A 27,864-nucleotide genomic window follows, 5' to 3' on the forward strand; every position below is an offset into this window, starting at 1 on the left:
GCGTAACCATATTGTATAATGAATCATAGTTCTCTAACATTAATGGCATGTCTCCTATCCATATGGTACAATGAATCATAGTTCTCATCTCTTGAGTTTTGTGTTTCAATTTTGATGTGGTCTCACTACTTATTTCCTTTAATTGAGTTGTAGAACTACTAGATCGAACAACTAGCAATTGTTCTAGTTGTATCCAACATATTGCACATCACATACATAGAAAAGAACTATATTAAAAGTACATTGATGGCATTATGGTCCATTTACAATTCTAACATGAATCTAGGAAATGTTCCGCAACTCAGATTTTATCAACATATAGCAATGAACATCTTGGTTTTTGTGTTAAGCGTTTAAAGAAGAGGAGTATTTGAGGAAACTTCCAAAACGTCTTCGTCACACCTTATCATTGTAGTCAAAATGTATTTCAGACTCATATAGAAACAAAAAACATTATAGTGTTTGTGATAAGTTTCTAGTTAATTGGCGAGATTTTGATGAGCCAACAATATCTTGGAAGATGAAAACATTTCAAAAAGGGAGGCCCAAATGACATTGTGAATACCCATAAAGGTGGATGACTATATCATGGACATGGGGAAAAGACTTAGTTTCATGTTGTTATGTGGAGTGAGTTGCAAACTCATGAAAATAAACCTTCAAAGAAACCCTATAGTATTTCAAGAAGCCCTCAATAAATGTCTAAAGGGATTTCACCCAATATTAAAATCTTTGGGGAAATAATGAAGTCAGAGACATTCAAGTTAAAATAGAAAAACCAAGGGTATTTTTAGAAGTTTCGCCTACAAATATATATAGTTGTAAGAGTAGAAGACACAATTTGTTCTTAGATTTTATATATGAACCAATATTACATTGGCATTATGAAATTGACATATTAAGATGTTTGAGGCACTAATTGCGTACCTATGTTTACTATGTGATTGGAGTACATTTTAGACGTCTTATATGTTTGTGAAATAAGATATTATTATCTATGACATATGTGAAACTACAATATAATGTATTAAAAATTTAAAACACTAGGTGTTTGAGGTATTTTCCTTTAAAAACACTAGGTGTTTGAGATTGTGTTGTTTTAAGGGTTTGCTCCTAAAACTGGCATCATAAACACTTGGATTTGAAATCATGCGAACTAACACCACACTACTCAAGGCATCCCTTTACTACATTTACCTTAACATGTTATCCAACAAAATGCAATACATACTAATAAAAAAAGCTGATTGCACCCACCTTGGAGGGAAGTGTTGACCATGAAAAACACAAGGAAATGACATTGTCAAACTATATCATGTGCAAAGCCTCACTCAAAGTTTCAAGGTAGATGTCATAAAACATGCATAGATTACAAACAAAATGAATATGTTGTCCTGATTAATGAATTTTGCAAGCAAATATTGTGTACTTCACATGTGCATTCATGCATGGCTTTGTAAGTTGTGTGAACCTTGAAATGGTTTGTATAATTTATGAAAATGGTTTCCTTGCTTTCTTCCAACATGTGAATTTGATGTAGGTTAGGTGGTTCTTTGAAGCAACCGAAAAACTCGCAAGAGTTGAACCTCTTCCTAAACACTCTCCACCTGAAAAAGGGTTACTCACCTTGGGATACTACTAGTTAATAGGGTCTAAAGGTAATAACAATTTTACTCATCCTTATCATTATGCCTAAACATTCAGACTTGTTGTGTTTTTAGGGGGGGAGGGAGGCAAATGAAGTTCCACACATCCAACACTCACTTATATACAAGAGGCAAACAAAACCTTTGCCTATTTCATTTACGAGAACCATGGGAGTACATATAAACTTCGGTTATCGAATCAATACATATATGTATGCTTGTGGGCTTCATTAGGTTGGAGAAACTATTTGAGGCTCAAACTTTGATGAATAACTTGGATTCTTTTGCCATCAGAACTAAAGCTTGAGGGGGGGGGGGGGGCTAGTTTTGTAAATTAGGCCGACTTGGTGGTTTTTTGCGTGTTATCTCTTCTTAGCTTCCAAAGAAGACACACACACACACAACACAGCTGTAAAGCACTGGAAGAAAAGCTTAAATAAAAAAAATAAAAAAAGAGAGAAATAAAGAGGTCATCGTGCATGCGCATGGATGGATGGATGCAGGCGTGCATGCATGCATGCATGCATGCATCCTCTCCAACATCCTCCTATTCCTCTCTCTCTCTCTCTCTCTCTCTTTCGTTTCTCTATTCTTAACCACCTCCACCTCCTCCTCCTGAGGATGACAAAGGAAGTGAGAAGTTGTCTGTCCGCAGCGCATACATCCTCTCTCTAGGTTCTTGCCGTTTTAAGCCCCCGCAGAAACGTCCCTTCTTATACATACATACATACATACATACATACATATATTTAGCTCCCTCTGCAGACAAACACACACACACACACACACACAGACAGATAGCACTCTGCGTCTGCGTCTGCGTCTGCGTGCCGGGCCATGGCGAAGTGAACCCAACCACGCCCCCTCCCTTCCTTTTCTCTCTCGTCTCTGCGTCTTTGTGTGTGTGTGTGGGCGCGCTCCTTTCTTCTTTCACTCTCTTTCTGCTCAGACAAAAGAAAGAAAGAAAGGAAGACAGAGAGAGAGAGAGAGAGAGAGAGGGAAGGAGAGGTTTTTTTCCGCCATGTCTGAGCAGCAGCAAAAGCAGCAGCTTCATGAGCCCCTCCTGGTGGCTCCTCCCCCCCCCAATAGCAGCAGCAGCAGCGTGGTGGTGCGGGCGAAGAGGAAGAAAGACATTGTGGATTACCTGGTGAAGTTCCGATGGATCCTCGTCATCTTCGTGGTCCTCCCCATCTCCACCCTCTTCGACATTGCGTCGTACATGTCCCAGAAGTGGTCGTCATGGAAGTCGTACGAGCGGCGGCAGCAGGAGCACGAGGCGAATGTGGGGAAGGTGATGAAGCGGCTCAAGGAGCGGGACCCGAAGCGCGATGGCCTGGTGTGCACCGCCCGGAAGCCCTACATTGCGGTGGGGATGCGGAATGTGGACTACAAGCGAGCCCGCCACTTCGAGGTAGACCTCTCCTGCTTCAACAACATCTTGGACATCAACAGGGACACCATGGTGGCACGCGTGGAGCCCCTTGTGAACATGGGCCAGATCACACGCGAGACCGTCCCCTTGAACCTTGCCCTAGCTGTCGTGGCCGAGCTCGACGACCTCACTGTCGGCGGCCTCATCAATGGCTATGGCATTGAAGGTAGCTCCCACATCTATGGCCTCTTTGCAGACACTGTCGTCTCCTATGACATTGTCCTCGCAGACGGTCGCCTCGTCAAGGCCACCGCCGACAATGAATTCTCTGACCTCTTCTACGCCATCCCTTGGTCTCAAGGCACCCTCGGCCTCCTTGTCGCCGCCGAGATCAAGCTCATCCCCATCAAGGAATACATGAAAGTCACCTACAAACCTGTGCGCGGCACTCTCCGAGAGCTCGGCAATGCATACATTGAGTCCTTTACTGACCCCGATGGAAATCAAGACAGCTCTGACAAGGTCCCCGATTTCGTCGAGACCATGATCTATAACGAGTCGGAGGCCGTCTGCATGACAGGCATGTATGCTTCAGCCCAAGAAGCCAAGAAGAAAGGCAATAAGATTAACCAGCAGCGGTGGTGGTTCAAGCAGTGGTTTTATCAACATGCTCAAACTGCCCTTAAGAATGGCGAGTTTGTGGAGTATATACCGACTAGGGATTTTTACCACAGGCATACTAGGAGCATATATTGGGAGGGGAAGCTCATCCTGCCTTTCGCTGATCAATTCTGGTTCCGATACCTTCTCGGTTGGCTCATGCCACCCAAGGTTTCCTTCCTCAAAGCCACTCAAGGTGATGCTATCCGGAATTATTACCATGAAAAGCATGTGATTCAAGACATGCTTATTCCCCTCTACAAGGTGCCTGATGCACTCGAATTCTCCCATCAAGAATTAGAGGTATGTTCCTTACTTGCATTCCTCCCGATCTCTTTCTTTAATTGGTTCTTGTTTTATCGATGCTTTATTAGAGGTAAAGGATTTTCTACCAGGAGCTTATGCAGCTCAATGTGTATACAAAATGTTGTACAATTAGTTTTTCTTTTCCGGCTTTTTCTAGAAGGTTTTTATTTTGTTAACTGCAAATGATCCCCCCTTTTTTGTGGTGTAGCTTTACCCGATTTGGCTATGTCCTCACAAGCTTTACAAGTTCCCAATGAAGACCATGATATATCCTGAGCCTGGATTCGAGAGACACAAGCGACGAGGAGATACACCGTATGCTCAAATGTATACTGATGTTGGCTTATACTATACACCCAACCCTATACTTAGAGGTGAAGAATTTGATGGAATCGAGGCATGCCGTCGGATTGAGCAATGGCTGATTGAGAACCATGGATTCCAAGCATTGTATGCGGTGACTGAGCTTAATGAGAAAGACTTCTGGCGCATGTTTGATAATAGCCTTTATAACCGTGTCCGGGAGAAGTATAAGGCCGTTGGGACATTCATGAGTGTTTATTACAAATCGAAGAAAGGGCGTAAAACCGAGAAAGAAGTTCAAGATGAAGAGCAAAAATTAACTGATAATGCGTATGCGGACCTCGAAGCTTGAAAATCTGACCTCCTGCATTTTTAATTGTCCTATTAATGGCAATTCTTTTCTTTGGGTTAAGTTGTTTTCCTTTTTAGTCACCCTGTTTATCTAAACCTCTGTTTTTTTTTTTTGCATCGTAATTCCATGTCTATGAAGGAGGAGCTTTTTGCAATAATTTCGATAGATAATAATCAGTGTGCATTGCAAAGTCCTCCTCATTTGATCTGCGTTTTAGCTCAAGAAAGCCTAGAACACAATCAACCAACCAACCTTACTGAAATTCTTTTATATTTTAGAGTTGCTTCTCTTATAATGTAAGGTCTTGGATTGAACGTCCTATAATCTAATGCGATTTTGTTTTTTTCACAAAAAATGCCAGAAAAAAGTCTCCAAAAATATTGTGCAACCTTTTTATATTGTTGATTTACTGATGATTTAATAATATTATGATGTTCTGATTCAGCACTTACCAAAGATACGACTAACAATTAGTGAAATTTGTCATTTGAATCTTTTGATGTTAAATTTCTCATGATTCTGAGTTGTTAAGTATGTGTACTCTGATCTAAGTTTAAATTTCTATGTGAACTCTTGAAGGTAAAACAAATGAGTTCTACGATCTCTGTTTTCTCATGCATTTGAGATTAGACTGGGAAATTATGGGTTGAAAGTTTGTGAGATGTTTGTTTTTGGCAATATTTCCCTACTATTATGAACTATTTAATGTGGTTTGTTTTGAGTGAGTGAATGCAAGATTATTGATTTTGGGTTGGGCTTGAGGGACCCCTGAATTCATTAAAATTTGGTCATGGAAATTTGATCTAGTCTTTTTAAGTAATATAACTTTTTGTTGTGCAACTAACATCCAATCTGCCTTCACAATGCTACTGCCCACTATCTACTGGCTGTAAAATGTTAGAAGTCACCCCAAATGCCTGATATATATATATATATATATATATATATATGTTAAGGGTAAGATCAACCAACTCTTTATCCATTGGTAATATCATGGCAAACCATCTGATTCACCCTAACACTGTCTAGAGAGAACCAAGAGCTAATATTGATTGAATGTGCAGTTATGAAGATGAAGTGTATTAAAGTCTCCAAAGAGAGCAATTTGGTGTATGAGATCGGACTGATGTACATTTTTTGCTTGTCCACTTGTTCAAGAAATGGAAATTAACATGCACTCAATAGAAATGAAAAAGGTAAAATCAGTCATGTTGGCCCATCCCAAATCTTGAGGATACATTTCAACTCAATTGTACTAATGCATTTGAGGAGGCACGGAGTGTTGACTGAAACCTCTTAATACTCCATAAAGGTGGTGAGCACATTCTTTCGCGCATGTGGTAGACTTGAGTTATCTCTTCATAAAGAAGGGTTGTGAATCGTGATTTGAAAGGCAGATAAAGATTATCATTAAAGAGGGGATGGTCATGTGAGTTTAAACATGAAGTAGAGAGAGAATTCATTTACCTCCAACAAGTGTAAAACTCTTGGGTCCCTAATGTTGGCTAGGGCTAGAATCGATCTTTTTTATTCCTCCTATCAATTTTCATTACTACAAAATGTACATGCTGAGCAATGAATGCCGAATGGGTATCATGTCTAAACAAAAGACCTATTAATTACATTACATGTGATATAAAGAGCAATAATATGATAACTATTAAGTATTGAGAGACCTCATCCAAGATAGTTGTCATATGTGAGGTTTTGAATCTCATATGTCGTCTATCTAATGTGGTAGATCACATAATGGCATGTTGATCTACATTTTTAAATTTAGGCATAACTCTATTCTTTTGATTAAAAGGTTAGAAGTCAACAATGTTTTTTTGTTGTTGAGATAGTGGGTGTCCAATGTTTGGCTTGACGCAACTCTTGCATAATGTATTATTGGATTCACATGCACTATTCTTAACATGATTATTTTGCACTAATTTTGCACAATGCTCAATACATGTTCTACAAGCTCTAATATAAAGGAGGTGCAAGGTAAAAGTCTCGAGATTAGCATCTAGCATGATGTGAAATACTCAAATGTATGAACGTGTCATCATAGTGGGAAAAGTTCGGGTCTACGTTTCCATATGTATTGTATAGGGAAAAAGTACCAGGATACCCTTGGAAGTTCGCCTATTTACCAAAATGCCCCGGGAGTTTCAAATTTACCAAACTACCCCTATGTCCAAAAAAATACACTTTATAAAGTAATTATACACTCAAATCTACAAGCCCTATTTACAAGAATACCCTTTCAAACACAAATTTCTTTACTTAAACGATTCTTTACATCTAATTCCATTCATCATTAATCACTAATCATTCATCATTAATCACTCATTAATCATTAATCACTCATTAATCATTAATCATTAATCACTAATAATTAATCATTAATCATTAATCATGATAATTAGATGTTTGGGAATTGATCCTTAGCAAGTTACATAATCTTAGGGTTTGGGACATGCAGACATGGAAATCAATCAGAAGCTCCATTTGAAGAATGGTGTAGGGTTTGGAAAGGAAGGAAGGTGAGAATCGAACTAAGAAAGAATGGCGGATTAGGGTAAGAACGGAAGGATGGAGAAAGAGTTTGTTGCAAGGGGAGAGGGGAGAAGGATTAATGAAAGGTATTTGGAGCTATTAATCGATTAATTACCTCTTCATCAGAGACTGGATTTAGCCAAGAGATTGACAATACAGAAGGATCAGAGGATTGAAAGCAGAAACAGACACAGAGAGACTAGAGATAGAGAGGGAGATGGATTGAAAAGAAGAAGCACAGAGAGAGAGAGAGAAAAGAGAAATGGAAAGAAACAGGAAGTTAGCTAGCTAATTAGGGTTTAGGGTGAGGGAATTTAAACAGAGAAGACCGAGGATTTAAAACAAAAAGGAGCACAAGATGGGAAGACAAATTAAAGAGATGAAAGCGAGAGAAGAGAGAGAGAGAGAGAGAACTTAGATATGGCGATGACAATGGAGACAACGATTGAGAGACATTATACATATATATATGGATATGGATGGATAGATCGATCCGTAGAGATTTAGGTTTGACAAAGAAAAAGGAAACGAGGAATTGAGAAATAGACAGAAAGACAGTCAAACAGACAGACAGAGAAGAAGAGACTGTAGAATAATTATGGAGGAATAGAAGTAATTACAGGACAGGTATTAAAGAGGGAAAGAAATACAGAGAAGAAGAAGAAGACATGGATGGGATTAAGAAAAAAGAGCAAAAAATGTGGTAATGGAATTAATTAAATAGAGACCCCACTCATTTTTCTTTTCAATACCAATTCCAAATTCCCTCTGTAATTCGAAGAGATTAAAATTTATGATGATTAATGATTAATGTATAATGATTAGTGATTAATGATGAATGATTAGTGATTAATGATGAATGATTAGTGATTAATGATAAATTATTAGTGATTAATGATGAATGGAATTAGATGTAAAAAATCGCTTAAGTAAAGAAATTTGTGTTTGAAGGGTATTCTGGTAAATAAAGCTTGTAGATTTGAGTGTATAATTACTTTATAAAGTGTATTTTTTTGGATATAGGGGTAGTTTGGTAAATTTGGAACTCACAAGGGCATTCTGGTAAATAGGCAAACATCGAGGGGTATCCTGGCACTTTTCCCTATTGTATATTATGTTACCCTCAATGCTATTTTATGAGTGATGGTGATACCTATAAGATATTTTGCTTCCATAGAAGTTTTAAGAGCAAGACACCGTGGTCATTGATACATCATATGTTGCATAACAAGGATTCTTATGTTTGACCTTAAAGGTCTCATACTTACAACAATGAATGGTGTTGTGGGGAAAAGGATGAACCTTTTCTTTCTTATGAGCACAAAACCTTTATGTCGAACAAAACATTAGATCCATTTTACGATATGTGGAGAGGTGAAGAGAGGAGTGAAGATGCAACATTTTTTGTTTCAAATGAATGGGAGACAATCCTAGGACTTTCATGAATGCCAATGGGCACCTCAATGGAATAGTCATTACCATCGCTAGACAAAAATACTGGGAGATTATGCCCACCGGCCAAAAATATTATCAAGGTTGTTAGAAAACTTGAGTGGGAGAATAAGCTCCACCACTAAGGAAGGTGGAGAAGCAGAAGACTTGAAGGCCACCAAGAAGCAAACGTTCTAGGTATGGTGCATGAGGTGCTCCATTGGCAAACCACTTCCTCGAGACTATATCACACTATATTTAGTCATTTGAAATCAACGATGGGATGTTCATTTTGGCATTCATTGATAAACACCATTCAACCCTCACCATTTTTTTACACACAATTCAACAATTTGATCCATTGGTAACTCAAACATTAAAATGTATACCCTACCATTTTATCGTATACCCAAATATATGATCCAATAATTCTCTATTTGACATCACCTAGATCGTGTTCATCTTACTTACATGATGTCCTTCCGTTATCTATGGTTAGAAGGTGACAAATCCACCTTTTCAAAGAGGTACAAAATGGTCTCATGATGTTCCTAACTTGTAATTCTTTCTATTGGATAACATCTCCCAAATTCTAACATGGTTTGTAAGATAAACAAATGTAGTTGTAGAAGATAACGATTGTTAGGCCCTCCCAAATGAGAGTGTCATTGTGTGATGAAGCTATCTTCCTTATTGAGTGAACAATAGGGAGTAACTCTGTGCACTTTATTTTTCCCAAAAAATCTCTTTGCACTTTTTATGTTCTTGTTGTAATCATTTGACAAAATATTTGTCTATCATATGTGGCTTGGAAATACCTTTCAAAGTATGAGACAATCCATTTATTATATTCTCCTTTCTTCCACTAGTTTGAATATTGTAGTAATGATCGCAAAATTATTTGATAATTGAATGCAGATATTGTATACCCTTTAGAGTCTAACGGTTTTTTATTTCAGGAGGATGTGTGAATTTTTTAGCCTTGTCAAATTGTTAACAAGAAATACAAAATCTAAAATTTTATGAATATGTTCATTCATCTTTCATGTAATGATGATTGTCCTTAATAATTTTCTTTGATTCAATTTCTTGATGGACCAAAATTCAAGGTTGAAGCCATTAGTTTCAAACTCATGTGTGACAAGCTATATTACTTTTAGGATTGGTTGGATTACTTTTAAATGTACTTCTTTCCAAACACTTCGATCCAAAAGGTGGTATGAAAATAGTATTGCAATTAAAAGCATGTCAAGTGATATAACATTTATTAATTAGGTCTGTTGGGTGACAAGCTCAACATTGGGTGCGTAATACGGTGCATAATCCAGTGCGTAGACTGGGTGCGTAAAACAGTACGCATAATGTGGCCGTAGCGATGCGTAAACCTCGACGCCGTTGGAAAGATATTCCACGTAGGAATATATTTTGGAGTTAGTGTAGAGCTCATTTATGAGCAGTCAGGTACTGTCAGTACTTGTGTCAGCCCGATTGTCAGGGCTTGTATATAAGGTGCTCACTGAGCACGAAGTATGTACAGAACAAAGAATTATTTTGAATTTGATCTATAGTGTGTCTCTCTCTGTCTTTCTCTCCCTCTCCATGTCCATCTCTGTGTTTTCTGTGTTTATTGAACTACTTTGCGTTTATGCATACGCTTCCGCACAACGTATTCTTTTACATGGTATCAGAGCGCGAGGGTTGAAGTCCTCTGCAGTCGACAAGAAAAGCTTGCGACAAAACAGAGTTGAAGTTGTTCTTCGTTTTCTTTTCGGAAAAGGAAAAGACATCAGATATGGACAGAGGTATGGGAAGCTCGCTACCGACTGAGAAGCTCGACAGGAGCAACTACGCATCTTGGTCGTACAAGATGCACCAGTATCTACTCGGTCACGGCTATTGGAGTTATGTCGAAGGAGCTAATGATGTAGCACCCGATTCGACACACAGAGATTTTTCGGCTTGGGAACAAGCGGCAAGCAAAGTTCTCTACTGCTTTGCATCCTGTGTGAGCGACCAACTATTGAGCTATATTTGGGATGCTAAGATGCCAAAGGACGCGTGGACGAATCTCAAAAAGCTCTTCGCCGCAAGCACTACAACCAGGAAGCTTCACCTCAGGCAAGAGTTGACAAATGTACGACAACGAGATATGTCGGTGCCTGACTACACCACCAAGATCAAAGAAATTTGCGACTCACTCGCCTCTGTCAACGTGAACGTTGAGGAGGACGAGATGGTGCAGGTTTGTCTTGGCGGGTTAGCGTCTAAGTTCGGAGCTTTCCGAATGGTGGTCTGCACGAGGGAGAATACGCCTTCGTTTTTCGAGATTCAGTCAATGTTGCTCGTAGAAGAAAACCACGCGGGTGTGTCAGAAGTCGCATTACGCGGAAGGCTCGGAACGAGCCGGAAATGGAGCGGGCCCTGCCTTCATAAAGAAGCATAAGGCCAACTCAATGGCCGTGAACACCTCGAAATCAAGCGAGGTGTGGTATGTCGATTCCGGAGCGTCAAATCATATGATTAGTCACGAGGAATGGTTCTCGTACTTGGAGAAACCGGAATCATGAGGGGTTGTCGAAACGGGAGATGACACCCCGCATACCATCAAACATGTCGGTGAAGTTCCCCTCAGCCACGTCGGACAGAAAGGGAAGCTTATGAATGTGTTGCACGTCCCGACAATAACGAAGAACTTGGTGTCGGTCGGTCATATCGTCGACCAAGGTATGCAAGTTCGATTCACGCACCTCGGCTGCTTCATAGAAGAGGAAGGCAAAGTGATTGCACAAGGGTGCCGTGAAGGGAGGATGTTTATCCTTGACACTAATCAAGCTGGAACCGCATTGTACGTGAAAGGACAAAAGGTCGAATCGGATATCGACCTGTGGCACAAGCGGTTTGGCCACATAAATTTCCCACGGCTTCGTGAAATGCAAACAAAGAACATCATGTTCGGATTGCCGAAATTTCGGGGCTATGATGCCCAAGTCTGCGAAGCCTATCAGATGGGAAAACAACACCGACTTCCATTCCCCAATGAGCGTACTCGTAGTCGAAGTTCACTGGACTTGATCCATTCGGATGTGTGGGGACCAACACAGAACGTGAGTCTCGGTGGAAGCCGTTACTTTGTAACCTTCATCGACGACTTCACTCGGCACATGTGGGCATGCATGATTGAGAAGAAGAGCGAAGTCTTTGCATGTTTCTTGAAGGTGAAGAGTCTCGCGGAAAGGGAAACGGGGCGTAAGATCAAAGTCCTACGGTCCGATGGCGGGAAGGAGTACTTCTCCAACCAGTTCACATGTTATCTACGGAAGGAGGGAATTCGATGCAAATTCTCATGTAGATACACGCCGCAGCAAAACGGCGTGGCCGAGTGGAAGAATCAGACGATTGAAGAAGCGGCTAGGGCAATGCTTGAAGAGAAGCATATGCCAAAATTCTATTGGGTTGAAGCTGTGAAGAAGGCTGTCTACCTAATAAATCGGACTTCTGCTAATGGAGGAGTGTCGCCACATGAGCTGTATTTCGGGAAGAAGCCGAACTTGGCACACTCGAGGATTTTCGACAGCATCACGTATGTGCACGTGCCGAAGGAGAAAAGGAGGAAACTGGATGCTAAAGTTGAGAAATGTATCTTGGTCGGCTATTCAGATGAGCAGAAAGGGTATAAGTGTTATAACCCTCGAACAAAGGAAGTACGCGTAAGCCGCGACGTCGTGTTCGACGAGTCTGCTTCGTGGTACTTGCCTTCACCTCCAGTACCTCAAGACTCCATTCCGATTTCTGAAGAAGAGATCAACGAGGCTGAAATGCCTCCGCATGATGAGGACGTCGGAGCTCTGAAAGAGAGTCCGATCTCATTTCGGCTTAGCGGGCCGAATGAAAGGTTGGGCAAAGATGGCCAACCAGATGATGAGATGGGAAGTAGTGGAGACCTAACCGTGATGTCCCCGCGTAAAGAACTGAGGAGACGGTTTACACGCAAGGAGAAGGGCAAGAAGAAAATGCCGGAGTATGATTTCGGCAGCGCTGAGTCAGTTCGAAGCGAATCTGACATTGAGCCGATCGTAAAGAAACCTCCGCGGAAGAGGTCAAAATCGGCTGAAAAGGTCGTTAAATCGGGTAATCATGATTTACGCCGATCTACCTGCTAGAAGAACCCCGTAAAAAGGTACAGGTATAATGAATACATGATGCACCATTGTGCGTATATGACGCGAGTGGCGGAAGTGCGTGAGTCAGAGAGCTACGCAGAAGCGGCAAGAGACGCAAATTGGCGTGCCGCGATGGAGGAAGAGATGTGTGCCTTAACACAGAACGAGACATGGGACTTGGTTGACGCACCGAAGGGTGTGAAACCGATTGGCTGCTGGTGGGCGTATAAAGTGAAACATAACACAAACGGCTCTGTCAATTGCTACAAGGTCCGTTTAGTAGCAAAAGGCTACGCGCAGAAGCACGACGTGGACTACGCTGAGACGTTTGCACCGGTCATGAAGATGACGACTGTCCATGTCTTGCTCACAGTAGCTGCGGCAAAGGGGTGACACTTACATCAGATGGATGTAAAGAATGCGTTCCTACATGGTGAGCTTGAGGAACAGGTGTACATGATACACCCCCCCGGATTTCTATCCGAACGAAACACCTCGGTAGTTTGCCGACTAAAGAAGTCATTGTACGAACTTAAGCAAGCCCCGCAATCCTGGAACGCAAAGATTACGCAACAGTTGCGTAGGATGGGCTTTTCGACATCGAAGTCTGACTCTTCATTATTTGTTCGGCAAAGTCAACATGGCCCGGTAAGCCTTCTATTGTATGTTGATGATTTAGTCATCGCCGGTGCCGATCTAGAAGAAATCCGCCGCGTAAAGTCTCAACTTGCGGCATCATTCGAAATGAAGGATCTCGGAGACCTTCATTACTTCCTCGGGATCGAAGTGATCCGCAACCCCAAATGCATCTTGATCAGCCAGCGTCAATACGCGCTGAATATGCTCTTCAAGTTCGGGATGGAAAATTGTAAGCCCATCTCGACCCCTCTGGACAGAAATGTAAAGCTTCGCCGAGATTCGGGAAAGGCGTGCGACCCAACACGGTTCTGACAGATTCTCGGCAGCCTTATCTATCTGACGATTACTCAGCCGGATCTTAGTTATCCAGTTGGCCTAATCAATCAATTCATGTCGCAGCCTTTCAGTGCACACAACGGATACTGTGTTATGTCAGCGGCACGAAAGACATGACATTGTTTTATCGGGCAGGTATAGCCGAACAGTTAGTCGGCTACACGAATGCCGATTGGGCCGGAAACGCCCACGATTGTCGATCCACATCCGGATACGCCTTCTCGTTAGGAAGTGCGGCAATCATGTGGAGCAGCAAAAAGCAGCCGACAGTAGCACTGTCGAGCACGGAGGCCGAATATCGAGGGGCGACTGTCGCTACATACGAAGTCATTTGGTTGAAACGGCTATTACGGGTTTTGCAGGTAGAGGTGTCTGATCCGACGACGATCTATTGCGACAACCTCAGCAGTATCCACCTTGCGAAAAACCTTGTGTTCCACGCTCGGACCAAGCACATTGAGGTGCATTACCATTTTGTCCACGAGCGGGTCCTTTCAGGAGAAGTCGAATTGGTGCATGTTTCGACTGATCGACATATTGCCGACATCTTCACAAGTTATGACATTTCTCAGGTGCGCTTGGGTTGCGTCACCTCGACACGCCGAACTTGAGGAGGAGAAAGGAAGAACAAGGGGAGTGTGAAAGGAGCGGAGGTAACCATCACGAGGGAAGTGACTTAGATGCGAAGTCGGATGGAGAATTTGACTTCGAACCGGCTGAAGAAGCCGAAGACGGAAGCAAGGGCCGTAAGCATAAGAAGGAGAGGAGGACAACCGAAACAAGGGGAGATAAGGCCAAGACTAAGACGTGGTCGGATGTTGTCAGGGCCTGAAGATTGAGAACGAATTGGAGACAACCAATTCGGATGAGAGTGAAATTGAATCGGAAGAGTTCGATTCAATCGGTATGTTCGATTCGGATACGCCGAATAAACTAAAGGCCATGTGGAGAAAAGGACAGCGAAGGACGCGCCGACACCGTGACAACAAGGGACCTGAGAAGGGCCAGATAAGCAGACAAGCCGACTGGAGGGTCGAAGCACGAGGAATCGAATGGGTCGAGGAGCGCAAGCGAGGCGTGAAGCCAGAAGGAACCAGAGTGTAGATCCGGAAGAGCAGACGAAACCTCAAGTTGAGCTGGAGGGGGAGTGTTGAGTGACAAGCTCAACATTGGGTGCGTAATACGGTGCATAACCCAGTGCGTAGACTGGGTGTGTAAAACAATACGCATAACATGGCCGTAGCGGTGCGTAAACTGCAAGGCTGTTGGAAAGATATTCCACGTAGGAATATTATTTGGAGTTAATGTAGAGCTCATTTATGAGCAGTCAAGTACAATCAGTACTTGTGTCAGCTTGATTGTCAGGGCTTGTATATAAGGTGCTCACTGAGCACGAAGTATGTACAGAACAGAGAATTATTTTGAATTTGATCTATAGTGTCTCTCTATCTCTGTCTCTGTCTCTGTCTCCCTCTCCATCTCTGTGTTTTCCGTGTTTACTGAACTACTCTACGTTTATGCACACGCTTCCGCACAACCTATTCTTTTACAAGGGCTTAGTGTGATTTCATTGTCACAATATTCATTGGTTTGACAAATTCATTCAAGATAGTTAATCAATAGGATACATGAAGGATGTAGTTATAAATGTCTAGCTAAGAATTTGGAAACTAAAGCTATTTGTCAAGTGAAGACAATCACACTTAATGAAGTTGTCAAGATTTGTACAATGATGTTGTTTCATTTGATGAAAGGAAAGTTGTGTTATTTTGTTTCAATATTGTTGAGAATCAAACTCAACTTCCCGAGTGTGGGAACACACCCTAGTGTGTGAATACCCCACCACATACTATAGTAACTAGTGTGTCATAGAATCTTATAGTTCTATGACACATATTTAGTGTAGTTAAGTCTCCACCACTCTTTAGTAAGTGGTGATTGTATAGAGAGAAGGTGACTACATAAGCACCTCTCTCCTCCTCTTTGTAACTATTGGTTGTCTTATTCTTGTTAATACAATTTTCAGTGTTTTTTGTATCACTATGTTCTCTCCCTCCCTCTCTCATCTAGACGTAAACACACATATCCCTTCCGCTGCACAGAATCATTCCCGATTCTTTACATGGTATCCGAGGATTGGCAGTATGTTCCAAGCCCATCCATGTGTGTTGCTTCTAAGCCAACATCCACAAAGAACTAGTCGATCGCTGTAGCAGCAACCTGCACAGTTTATATAGAGAGAAGAAGAAGAAAACAAAAACTCGCTCCATACAAATAAGCCAACATGAATACTCAGATGGGAAGCACTCTTTCCAATGAGAATCTCGATAGAAACAAATTTGCATCTTGGGAGTACAATATGCACCAATAACTTGTTAGCTAAGGCTATTGGGGTTACATCGAGGGAGCACAAGAATCTCAACCCAACCCAACACATGCCGACTACCCAACTTGGGAGCAAGTGGCGAGTTGTGTGTTATACTGCCTTGCATCATGTGTCCATGATCACATGCTTGGTTATATCCGAGAGGCCAAAATGTCAAAGGAGGCATGGGGGAACCTCAAGAAGATTTTCGCTGCCAACACAACCGCAAGAAAGCTTCAACTCTGTCAAGAGTTGAACGGTATACAACAGAGGGACATGTCAATCGGCAACTACACCTTGAAGATCAAGGAGTTGTGCGATGCCCTCAGGTCGATCAATGTTAACATTAACGACGATGAAATGGTGCAGATTTGCCTCGGAGTCTTTGCACCTCGGTTCGGAGCCATTCGGTAGGTAGTCCTCACGAGGGAGAATCCTCCCTCCTTCGAGCTCTAGTCGATGTTGCTGGTCGAGGAGAATCAGTTCAAACAAGAAGCAATGCACAAGAAGGACACATGCTCTATTCAAACTTTGATGGAGGAAGAGGCCAAGGTTTTGGAACAGGAGGCCGATTTGGCCAAGGCCGACAAAACCAAGAGAAACCCTGAGAACATAACTTCTACTATTGAAAAGACACTTCGAATGCGTGAGGCGGAGCATTCGGAAGAAGGGGGAGCAATCATGCCGGACACAGCCGACAAAACAATTCTACCCAGTGCGGAGACTGCCACAGTGGTAAATTCGGCCACGATGAGGCATAGTGTCGGAAAAAGAAGAGTGAGTCGGCCTCCACAAGCTGACAACTCACCAACTACGCCTCAAACTCTGACTATGACGATTGTGGCGGAATCTTCATGATGCGACACAGAGTGAAGTCGACAAGCACCTCCAACTCGGAAAATGTATGGTTTGTCGATTCGGGTGCATCCAATCACATGCTGTCTCCTGAAGATTGGTTTCGAGGGCTATGAAAGCCCGAATGACCCGGATATGTGGAAACTGGGGATGACAATATTCACCCCATTCAGCATGTCGGAAACGTTCCTTTCGACGAAGAAGGGAATCAGACCTACATCAAGAACGTCTTACATGTTCCAACTATAATGAAGAATCTAGTCTTGGTCGGTCAGATCGTGGAGCAAGGCATGCAAGTTCGATTCAACGACAGTCGTTGTTTCATCGAAAAGGAAGGCCGAATTATCAGTCATGGTCGAAGAGAAGGCCGAATGTTCATCCTCGATTCTCACGAGATGAAATCGACAATGTATGCCAAGGGCAGAAAGGCCGACACTGACATAGAGCTATGGCATAGACGAATTGGCCACTTCAACCTCCAAAAGCTCAAAGGAATGCAATCAAAAGGAGTCATCATTGGACTCCTGAATTTTACCGAAAAGGAGAGTGCAGGCGCATGCGAAGCCTGCCAGTTTGGCAAACAACATCGTCAACCGTTCCCGAAAGAGAGGAACGTGAGCAAAGGGATCCTGGATGTAATACATTAAGATGTATGGGGACCAGCCCAAACGACAACATTTGGTGGTTGTTGATACTATGTAATGTTCATCAACGACTTCTCGAGGCATACCTGGATCTAACCTATTCGGTAGAAGAACGAATTGTTCAGACACTTCCAAAAACTCAAAAACGAAGTTGAAAAGGCAACCAGTCGGCATGTCCGATGCCTTCAATCGGATGGCGGCAATGAATATAGAGAGAGTTTACCTGCCGACACACACCTCATTAGAATGGAGTAGCCGAATGAAAGAATCGACATATACTTGAGATGGCAAGGGAAATGATGAACGAGAAACATCTATCGAAATCATATTGGTCTGAAGCGGTGAACACGACCGTGTATCTAATGAATCACTAAACAACATCTGACGTGCACGATATTACCCCCCACGAGAAGTTCTATGGACAGAAGTAGGATCTTACGGATATTTGGATCTATGCCATTTGTACACATTCCGGATGAAAAGTGACATAAGCTCGATCCGAAATCTGAGAAGTGTATCCTTGTGGGGTACTCGCTCGAACAAGGGGTATAAGTGCTTCAACCCCTCTACCAAAAAGGTGCGAGTGAGTAGGGATGTCGTATTCGACGAATCGATATCCTGGTACACGGTCAACTCGTCTTTGTTACCGGTTGGCAAGAAGGCTTAAGGAGGTCCAAACCAGAGTGTGAAAGAAATAGTTATTCGGGAACTGTTGTAATTAGCAGTCTTAAAATATATAGTAATATATGAGAAGATGTGGACGGACGGACCGGAATCGGTATGCCGGTCCGGATTCAGACCGATCCCGAAAAGGTACCGGTTGGCACCGTTTTGTATTTTGCACCGGGGACCTATATAAAGGCCCGGTTACAATTTAATCGAGAGCGGATAATTAATAGAACTTATTGCTTTAATCTTTTAGCATTGATTACCGTTCTGTACTCATTGTTATATCTTACGCATGTTAATGATGTGTTGCTAAGTAATCGATTAAGATCTAATTAAATGTTGTGTCGCAAGTCATCCGGCCGTAACACCCTTTGGTGAAGTGTCTTAAGTGGAAACCCTGTGTTAGGCTGTTGTCCGGCCCTTAGGATTAACACAGTTTTTGGCGACCACGATTCCTGCACAATCGCAGTGAACAATGGCAGGAATGGATGACTAGGCCACAGACGACCCAGTTATGGAGAGAGCACGAAGACTTGCTGAACGGAGAAGGCGGCCAGAGGCTTTCCAGCAAGCAGCGGAAGAAATCCGATCGGATCGATCATTTTCCAAAGTGATCCGGAAAGTGGTGGAGGAGTCGCTCCGTCTGCACCAAAACGCCCACCCGCACGAAGGAAGCAGCTTAAGCAGCCTTCGGGAAGCGGAAACCCTTCTCCAGGCCTTGGCCGAAAGAGACGGCGAATCCGAAGCATTTTCAACGCTGGAATCGGATTCAGAAGGGGGTTACAACGCGCACACGAACTATCGTAGCAGTAATGACACCCCAGGAGGACTGGAGGACGAGGAGTCAGATACATTACCGACACCGGAACCAGAGTTGGCAGACCGAGAACCTCCGACACTAGACGTGGAGCAACCTCCGGAGACGGAAAAAGACCGGAAAAAACCTCCAACACCGGAAGTTGAGCCGACAACACCAAAGGAAGACCGGCAAAGACCTCCGACGCCGACGGAACAGCAGGAAAGACCACCGACACCGCCAGCCCGCGTACCGACACCGGACGACAACATGCCGTTCTAGTACTCCAAGTATAGGGATGATCCGGACGTGGAGGCTCATGTTCACGCATTTCAACAAACATGGGAGGCGAACCATGTGTCACAACGGTTAACCGCGGCAGAAGAGGAACGATCTAAGATAGCCAAATTTGACGTGACATTGGAAGGACCGGCCGCTAGATGGCACCGGACACAGGACCCCAGCACCATCACCACCTTTGCGGACCTGAAAGACAAATTCTTGCACTTCTTTCAAAAGGAGGTGGACCAACGAGAAATGGTGGGCTTATTTTATACTATCCGGCAGGACCCCGGGGAGAGCATTCCGCAATTTTTCATCCGGTTTCAACGGATGCACTGTCAACTTACCCGCGCACCTCCGGAGGAAGAAACACGGGCTATATTCTTAGCCGCGCTCCGGGAACCTCTACGAACGGTATGCACGGTCATCGACTTTCGCACAAGCACCGTCGACCAGGTCATCGACCGGGTTAGAGAAATGGAGAAAATGAGCTCTTGGCTAATAATGGGATCCCTCCAACGAGCGTTACCAACCGATGAGGATCTCCGGTTCCGGCAAGCAATCCAATGCACGACTTGCTTGAATTCCGAACACTCGTCACTGGAGTGCACCATGCGGACGCAATGCTTACTCTGCCAATCTACGAGCCACACGATGGACCGGTGCGAATATAACTTATTGAACCGGCAAGCACCACCAGTTCGGCAAATCGAGCCACGTAGCAGCCGAGACGAAGAAGACGAACGCTGGCGGCGAGAGGAGCGATATCTACCAGCACAGGATGTCCAGTACGACAATCCGCGAGAGAACTATGACCGGTACAAGAGATATGACGGGTACCGAGATTACAACGGACGGTACGAGCATCACAACCGGGATCACTCCCCCAGGTATCACCAACGACGGGAAGATTACAGGAGATATGACGACCAACCCCGTCAAGGGTACCGCAACAAAAAGAACTTTAATAAAAAACGGCATTTCAAAAAAGGAAGCCACCCACGTGAACCGGAAAAAGGCGCCTCAAGCAGCCAATCGGACCAAAGCCCCGCGGTTACCACGGGTCCTCCACCGGGTACAACAAACAATGCCGAATCCAGCAATACCTGGAAAGCATATTGCTAATATTGCCGGCAAGAAGGAAATTATAGTAATCAATGTCCGGCAAAAAGCTATGAGAAGCGACCGACAGTAAACATGGTAGTCGCCGAAGTCGCAGACCTACAACAGGTCACCACAAGGTCGAAGGGCAAGAAGACGGAATGGGAGACACAAGAGGCCATTCGGAAACAGGCAACGAAATGGCTGAAAAAGGCAAATGAGCGAAACGTAGTAGAACTTGCGCAGCAAAAGGAGAACACCGAAGAGCTCGCCGGCGGTAGTCAGTCCGAAAACGCGACACGACAGGCATTGCAGGAATGCCAGATCACGCTGCCGTTAGGACGACTCTTGCAGCTAGTACCAAGATTCACAGAAGGACTCAAGCCCGGCATGACGATAGGTGGCACACCACCGGCTCCGGTATTCTTATCAAATCTGGAGGAGGGACTGGTGGTGGTGGACACCAACAGTCCGGCAATTACTGCCATTGTGAAAGGGAAAGAACTCCCCGGCACGATAATAGACGGAGGCTCCGGCATTAATGTAATAAACCTCCGGACGTGCGATGCTCTTGGAATCCAAGAGTGGGAGCCATGTCTGTTTTGTCTCCGAATGGCGGACACAAGCTCGGTGCAACCGAAAGTATTAATACGGGACTTAGAAGTAACCATCGGGGGCCACACATTCCGAATCTCAGCCGTAGTTCTCCAGTTGCAGGCTCAAGGAGCGTACCCATTATTGTTGGGACGCCTTTGGTTAAAGACGGTACACATCAAGTAGAACTGGAGGAGGAATATGATTACGTTCCGACGGGGAAAAGCGAAGGTACGGGTACCAACACAACCAAGGAAGGGCACCGGCAAGGATCTGACACCGTTATATGCGGAGTGCGTCAATATGCTGGAAGGATTAGTAGATGAAGAAGAAGATCAGTACTTGCAGGAGAACCCGAAGATTATACCCCTATTCGAAATTGACATCACTGAAGCGGTATCACCCTACTTACTGCAACTGGACGGAACCGAAGCGGAACCAGATAAAGAAGCAATCCAGGAGTTATGGCAAGCACAGGAGGCGTTGGAAAGAGAAATGGCCGTATCACAGCGCGTAAAAGCGTCTCAATTAGAAGAGGTAAATCTAGGAACGGCAGAGGAGGCAAAACCGGTGCACGTCGCCAAAGAAATGAATGCAGAGAACAAAACGGCAATAAGTACACTCCTCAACGAGTTTCGCGACGTATTTGCCTGGTCTTATGAGGATATGAGAGGGCTGGATCCTCAGTTGTATCAGCACCAGATACATCTGAGTAAAGACGCCAAGCCGGAAGCACAGCGTCAGTACCGGATGAACCCAAACTACGCTGCCAAAGTCAAGGAGGAAATCGACAAATTGTTGAGGGTTGGCTTCATCCGTCCCGTAAAGAAATCTACATGGCTAAGCCTGATCGTAGTTGTACCGAAGAAGAATGGCAAAATTAGAGTTTGTGCCGACCACCGGAAGCTCAATGCGGCAACGATAACGGATGCATTTCCACTTCCGTTTACGGATGGAGTTTTGGATGCTGTTGCCGGCCATGAAGTCTACAGTTTCTTAGACGGATTCAGCGGGTATAATCAGATCCGGATGCACCCTGATGATCAAGAGAAAACGGCTTTCATCACCGAATGGGGAGTGTTTGTTGCCGTGGTGATGATGTTCGGACTGAAAACGGCACCGGCAACATTCCAACGGATCATCATGGAGATCTTTGGCGAATACATACCGGCTTTTATGCAGGTGTTCCTTGACGACTTCGCCGTCTATAGCCGAGAAGAAGATCATTTGCAGCACCTCAGACTATGTCTAGAGAAGTGTAGGGCATACCGGATAAGCCTGAATCCGGCGAAGTGTGTATTTGGAGTGTCCAGTGGAACGCTACTAGGGCATATTGTGAGCAAGGAAGGCATTGCCGTAGATCCGGACAAAGTAAAAGCAATCCTGGAGGCACCGGCACCAACAACGGCAAAGGCATTGAGCCATTTCTTAGGACAAATCCGTTGGCATAGCCGAATGCTCTGGTATTTGGCGGACCTAGCTACACCACTACATGCTGTGGTACACCGAACACCGTTCCAGTGGACCGACACCGAAGATAAGGCATACCGGGAACTCAAAGTTCTATTGTCGCAAGCGCAGGTAGTGCAACCCCCGGATTGGGCGAAGGAATTTCATGTGTTCGTGGATGCGTCTGACATTGCAATCGGGAGTGCGCTGATGCAACTTACGGAGCCAAGATGGTACCGGCCTGTATATTACGCAAGCCGGAAGTTATCCCAAGCCGAACGAAATTACTCCACCACGGAAAGGGAAGCTTTAGGCATGATCTACAACGTAACAAAATTCAGGCACTATTTATTGGGGAGAAAGTTTTCCTTCCATGTAGATCATTCGGCACTCCTCTACCTAGTTTCCAAAGCGTCACTTACCGGTAAGTTGGCCCGATGGACTTTGCTGTTGCAGGAGTTCGAATTCGAGATATTCCACTGACCCGGCATACAACATGCGGCAGTAGATTATCTAAGCCGGTTAGATTTCGATGAAACGGGTGACGGAGTACCGGACGAGTTTTCGGATGCAGAGCTTTTTCGAGTCACCACGGAAATGGCAACAGATGAAACGGTGACACAAGAAGATAAGTGGCTAACTAATATGCATCAGTTTCTGAGTACTGGATTGCCTCCGGAGGAGATGAACCGGGATGAGAGAAAATGCCTGGCGGTACAAAGCCGGCACTTCTGTTTACTCCGGGACACACTTTACCACAAAGGCGCAGACGGGATATGGCGACAAGCGGTGCACAGCGACGAGAAGGAGGTAATACTACGGGAAGCACACTGCGGAGTCGCCGGAGGCCATTATGCCGGAGATGCGATGACAAGGAAAGTATGGCAAAGTGGCCTATGGTGGCCGACTACATTGAAAGACGCAGTCCGGTAGGCGAAAGACTGTGATCTATGCCAGGGAATGGGCCAGTCAACGGAACAAGCTAGGATGCCGCACCAACCAGTACTACCGCTAGAACCATTTCAGAAATGGGGACTGGATTTTGTCGGACCATTTAAACCACTGGCAATGAGAACTAGCAACCGGTATATGATCGTCGCGACAGACTACTGCACTAAATGGGTGGAAGCCAAAGCCTTACGAGATAACACCACGGCGTCGACGACAAAATTCTTATATGAATGCATTTTGTGCCGATACGGATGCCCCATAGAGCTGATAAGCGACCAAGGAGGGCACTTTCTTGGACAGGTGGTGGAGAGCTTGACGTCATTCTATGCGGTAATACATAAACGGAGCACCCCGTACTACCCACAAGCCAACGGATTAGCGGAGTCAACAAACAAAATGCTACAAAATATCCTGCGCAAGATCGTCAATGAGAATCCGACAGATTGGGACACGAAGCTGCACAGTGCGCTCTGGGCTTACCGGACAACGTACAAAACAAGCATCCAAACAACACCGTTCCGATTAGCATTCAGATTAGAGGCAGTCATGCTGGTCGAATTCCAGGTACCGAGCTTACGGATTCAGATTCGGGAACGACTCAATGAGAAGGAATCGAAGGCAATTCGGTTAAAGGCTCTAGGTGAACAGGAAGAACACCGGTTGGCGAGCATTATGCACCTGGAATTGGAACAACGGCGACGGAAAGCGTTTGTAGATTGGCATCGGAAAGGAAACGAAAAGATGTTCGAAGTCGGCAAGCCGGTACTAGTGTTCCAGACCCGGATGGGTAAAATTCCAGGCAAACTACGGTTTAGATGGACCGGACCGTACTAGATTACACGCGGGTTCAATGGGTCTTACCAGTTAGGGACACTTGCAGGCGAGGTGCTGGGTAAATGGGTCAACGGATTTAGACTAAAACCATACAAAGGACCTATGCCAAAGAACCCATTTGAACAAAGGGCCGACGCCGAATCGGACGCCGGCAGGCCAACCACAACAGCAACCACCAAGCCGGTAAGGAGGAGCACGCGCCGGCAACCGGGGAAAGCATAACGACGACAAACCGTCAAGGTGCGCGTTTCGGGTAAGGGTCTGACAGAACCGGAGAAAATTTAACCACACAATTTACTTTATAAAAAATAAAAAATAAAAAAAATAAAAAAAATAAAAAAAATAAAAAAAGGGGCGAATCAAATAAATCATGGAAAGGAGTGGTGGAAACGGCCATGCAAACGAGGAGTAAAGAGGCACGTCGAAAAGGTACGAGGGGCTATGAATAGGACATTAAACCACCGCCACATGGCACGCAATGCTATTATAGTACACGACCTGCACATGCGGAGGCTCGAAAAAGGCGCCAAGATGCAGAGAGAAAAACCCCCACACATCGAGACCTTCTCCTATCGCGAACCAAGGAGAACAGACGCAGACAGACGCGTGAAGATCAATCGCAGACAACTCGCACACAGAGAAGCCCCTCCCTCAGAACTTTCTCTCTCACACTCTCCCCACCACCAAACCTCGCCAATGCTCTCCGACCTCAACGCAGATATGGGCTGCCAAACGCTGTTTGAAGCCGCCAAGAAATGGCTACGGTAGCACAGACTGGAGGGTTTCTTAACGATCATGGAGGTGGCGCCACATAAGGAGGCCGAAAAGATTATCAAAGAAATCGACACAGAGGTGATCACAGAGGAGGCGATCCGTGCGTTAATAGGCCTTCCGGAGGGAGGCATCTACACGATCGACAATCCTACCTCCGAGCAACTCATCAAATATTTCGGTGAGTACTCTCTCGCCAACAAGGGCTACAGGACACAGGGCGGCGAAGATATGCTATTCCGCGAAATTGCCCGTGTGCTCCATGAGTTCGGCCACGTGTACCCTCGACCCCCTGTCATGCCTTAGAACTGAGCAGGCTTGATCATCGCAACGTATGAAGGGGTCAAGGTGGATTGGCCGGTGCTGATCGCCGACGGGCTGTGTACGACCATTGATATAGTAAGAGGAAAGGACGGCAAGGAAGGCCGGAAAATATGGCATGCGGTGACGCAATGGCTCACCCTATTGGCGCCGCCGGTCGAGCCCGTCCAAACCAAGAAGCGGGGAAGAGCAACGGACGGCACCCCGAAACCTGCTTCGAAACGACAACAATTGTTGGCCTCCAAGGCCACTAAGGGGAAGACGGCTGACGCAGAAAAGGCGGCAAAGGAGTGCACCAGCCGGAAGCGGCCGACGGACACACATGAGGAGACACTGGCACGGGCCCTGAAGAGCCCACTCCACCGACCGGTGCAGCAAGAAACGGACACCCTGGCGGCAAGAATGAATGCCAGGACTCAGGCGGAGGAAATGGAGGAGGAACCCATGGAGCACCTCCAGCGGCGGCCGGTGAAGAGCACCGCTTAATCAACCGGGAAGCGTTCGGACCCACAGAAGGATGGAATGCTCGCAACTCACACTGAGCATCCCACGCCAAGGGAGGCACCGGAACTGGTTCAGATGGAACCGGTCACAGAAGTCCCTGCACAACAGGCAACACTGGCAAGCCCCGTAACTCAAGAGCCGGTTATACAAAGGCCAACCTCCTCAGCCGACCAAGAACAAGTAGACAAGGGGCGGCTAGCCGGAACACACTTAGAGTGGGAACGACAAAGTGGTCAGCAAGCAGAACCAGAAGTGTAGCTCGACGCAGTAAGGCGGGACCAGCCACCGGCGAGTGAACCCATTAGCCACCCTGCCGTGCAAGCACAACAACAGTGCACCGACAACCAATGGCTCCGGTGGATAGGAGAACAAATTGCCGGAGTAGTCGGATGCATAGAGGCGGAGGAAAGAGCACAAATGGAACGGTTGCTCGTCACAACCGATGAATTGGAGACGGCCCGGTCAAGGATCCGGTGCCTCGAACAAGACTTGGATCGTGTTGAGAATCAAGCTCAACTTGGTCTAGTGTGTGAACTCACCTTGAGAGTAAAGAGACACTCCAACGGTCAAGAGTCACCATTATGTCACCACTTTGTATTCTAGCATTTAGTATGAGTCATAGAATCATATTCTATGACACATAACTTATGAGCTTTCACATTCCCCATGCTCCATGAGGCTTGTTGTTAATCAAGAGAGAGGGTGACTACATAAAGCACCCTCCTCCCACCTTGTATAATATTGAGTCTTTCTCCTTTGTCAATATACTTTTACCTTGCGTATTCCTTGTCTCTCTCACTCCCTCTCTCTCTCATACACACACATAACTCATATCTCTTCCGCTTCACAAGAATCCATCTCTTGATTCTTTACAGATTGGATCACAGGAGACATGGCCAAAATGGCCTTAACCGCAACGTAGATCCAAGCACCGGTGACTCCGGTTGATGTACATATGAATAAGACCCCGGAGACACAAAGTGTCCCAGAAAAAGATGCGGCGCAAGCCCAAGAGCTTGCGGAATTATGAGATGAACTTGCCGCACAAGAAGCATTACGGAGCCGCAAACGCGACTTGAAGAAGGCGGTCGAAGAAGAATTAAAAAAGACTGCTGAGAACCTTCGCCGGGCAGAGGAAAACTTGCGTAAAGCACATCATGCTTAGGACTGGCTAAAGGAAGAAAAGGAGAAATTGCTGCAGGAAAAAGACAAGCTGCGATGGATGGCGGAGATGGAAATCGAGAGGCTGAAGGAAGAACTCCGTCAACAGAAGGACCGGGAGGACCGCGTGCGCCGGCAGATCAACTAGAGGCTGAAGCAGAAGACCGATGATTTTGATCATCTGCACCGGGACTACAAGCAGCTGGAGACGGAGTATAAGAAACAGCAGGAACGATGGCCGAGCTCTGGCAAGAAGTTGATAGGGCCACAACGGCACTCGCCGAAGAACGAGCTGAGAGTTCCAAGCTATTGGAGGAAGCGGCGAATGACCGGATGGAGCTCTACAAACAGAACCATGAAGACAAGGAAAGAGCGACAATGGTATTACAGAGGTTGCAAACAACTTATCAAAGTCAATTGTCGCATTATAGGGAGTAGGAGGCGGACACGGTCCGAATCATCAAGCAATTGAAAGAGGAGCGACAAGCCGCAGAAAATAAATCACGGATGGGAGCCGAACGGATCCAGTGCATCCTCCGGTCATGGCTTACTAAGACCAAAAGTTTGATTGATGATAGCTCTGTGCGTTGGTGGACAAAATGGGCGCCGAATATGGTGGAACTCCAATTGCTCAGGGCGGACGTGGAAAACCGGCGGAAGGAGGGTGACGACTGTTATACACTGACATCGGAGGACTTCACCGCCATAAGGGATGAGCTGGCCGAAGATTTCACAGCCTTGGCAGATGAACAATTGGTGCAGGTCCGGCAACTCGTAGCTCAACTGGATGACGATCGGCTGGAGGCTCAAATCCAGTT

General features: G+C 45.2%; 1 protein-coding gene across 1 annotated transcript; it reads left to right on the plus strand.

Moving 5' to 3' along the window:
• Window positions 1–2,652: 2,652 nt before the first annotated feature.
• Window positions 2,653–4,699, plus strand: DWF1 (cell elongation protein / DWARF1 / DIMINUTO (DIM)). The gene is made up of 2 exons (XM_087321050.1): window positions 2,653–3,981; window positions 4,193–4,699. The coding sequence occupies exons 1-2, from the start codon at window positions 2,668–2,670 to the stop codon at window positions 4,637–4,639; spliced, it is 1,761 nt and encodes a 586-aa protein (XP_087177176.1). The 5' UTR covers window positions 2,653–2,667; the 3' UTR covers window positions 4,640–4,699.
• The last annotated feature ends 23,165 nt before the right edge of the window (window positions 4,700–27,864 follow it).

Source organism: Azolla caroliniana, unplaced genomic scaffold (genome assembly GCF_043228905.1).
Source record: "Azolla caroliniana isolate FFs.n. ecotype wild unplaced genomic scaffold, voAzoCaro1.0.p SCAF_6, whole genome shotgun sequence".
NCBI classification, from domain to species: domain Eukaryota; kingdom Viridiplantae; phylum Streptophyta; class Polypodiopsida; order Salviniales; family Salviniaceae; genus Azolla; species Azolla caroliniana.

Coding starts and splice junctions, on each gene's coding strand:
- DWF1 (XM_087321050.1), top strand. CDS start 2,668: ATGTCTGAGCAGCAGCAAAAGCAGCAGCTTCATGAGCCCCTCCTGGTG. Junction 3,982..4,192: donor TCTCCCATCAAGAATTAGAG/GTATGTTCCTTA, acceptor TTTGTGGTGTAG/CTTTACCCGATTTGGCTATG.